This window comes from Eimeria tenella, genomic scaffold (assembly GCF_000499545.2).
Source record: "Eimeria tenella Houghton genomic scaffold, Eth_scaff2922, whole genome shotgun sequence".
In the NCBI taxonomy this organism is placed as follows: Eukaryota; Apicomplexa; class Conoidasida; order Eucoccidiorida; family Eimeriidae; genus Eimeria; species Eimeria tenella.
Window position 1 is genome coordinate 3136 of NW_013542799.1, and position 352 is coordinate 3487.

General features: G+C 58.5%; 1 protein-coding gene across 1 annotated transcript in view; it reads left to right on the plus strand.

The window, feature by feature from the left end:
- Positions 1 to 57: 57 nt before the first annotated feature.
- Positions 58 to 352, plus strand: part of ETH_00041930 (uncharacterized protein) — a gene marked incomplete at both ends in the record, with an annotated part of 414 nt that continues 119 nt past the window's right edge. The window contains one exon of the mRNA XM_013375631.1: positions 58 to 351. Coding sequence (XP_013231085.1) covers positions 58 to 351 — 294 coding nt within the window. The remainder of the gene's footprint in view (position 352) is intronic.

Sequence of the window (352 nt, forward strand, 5' to 3'; positions counted from 1 at the left end):
CTAGCTAGCTAGCTAGCTTGCTAGCTAGAGGCGGCCTTTGTAGATCAAAGTGCCGCCATGGCGCAGCTTGCGGCACCACAGGACAAAATAATCTGCTGCGAGGACGCTGTGCAGCAAGTCAGCCAAAAAGAGCCCCACGAAGTGTTCTCCTGCAGCAGCAGCAGCAGCAACAGCAGCAGCAATAGGCAGCAGCAGCAGCAAAAGGCAGCAGCAGTAGCAGAAGCCCCGACGCAGCCACGTGCGCCACAAAAACCAACACCAGCGACACGCCAGCAGCACCCGCAGCAGCAGCAAAAACCGCAGCACCAACAACAGCAACAGCAACAGCAGCGGCAGCAGCAGCAGCAGCAAC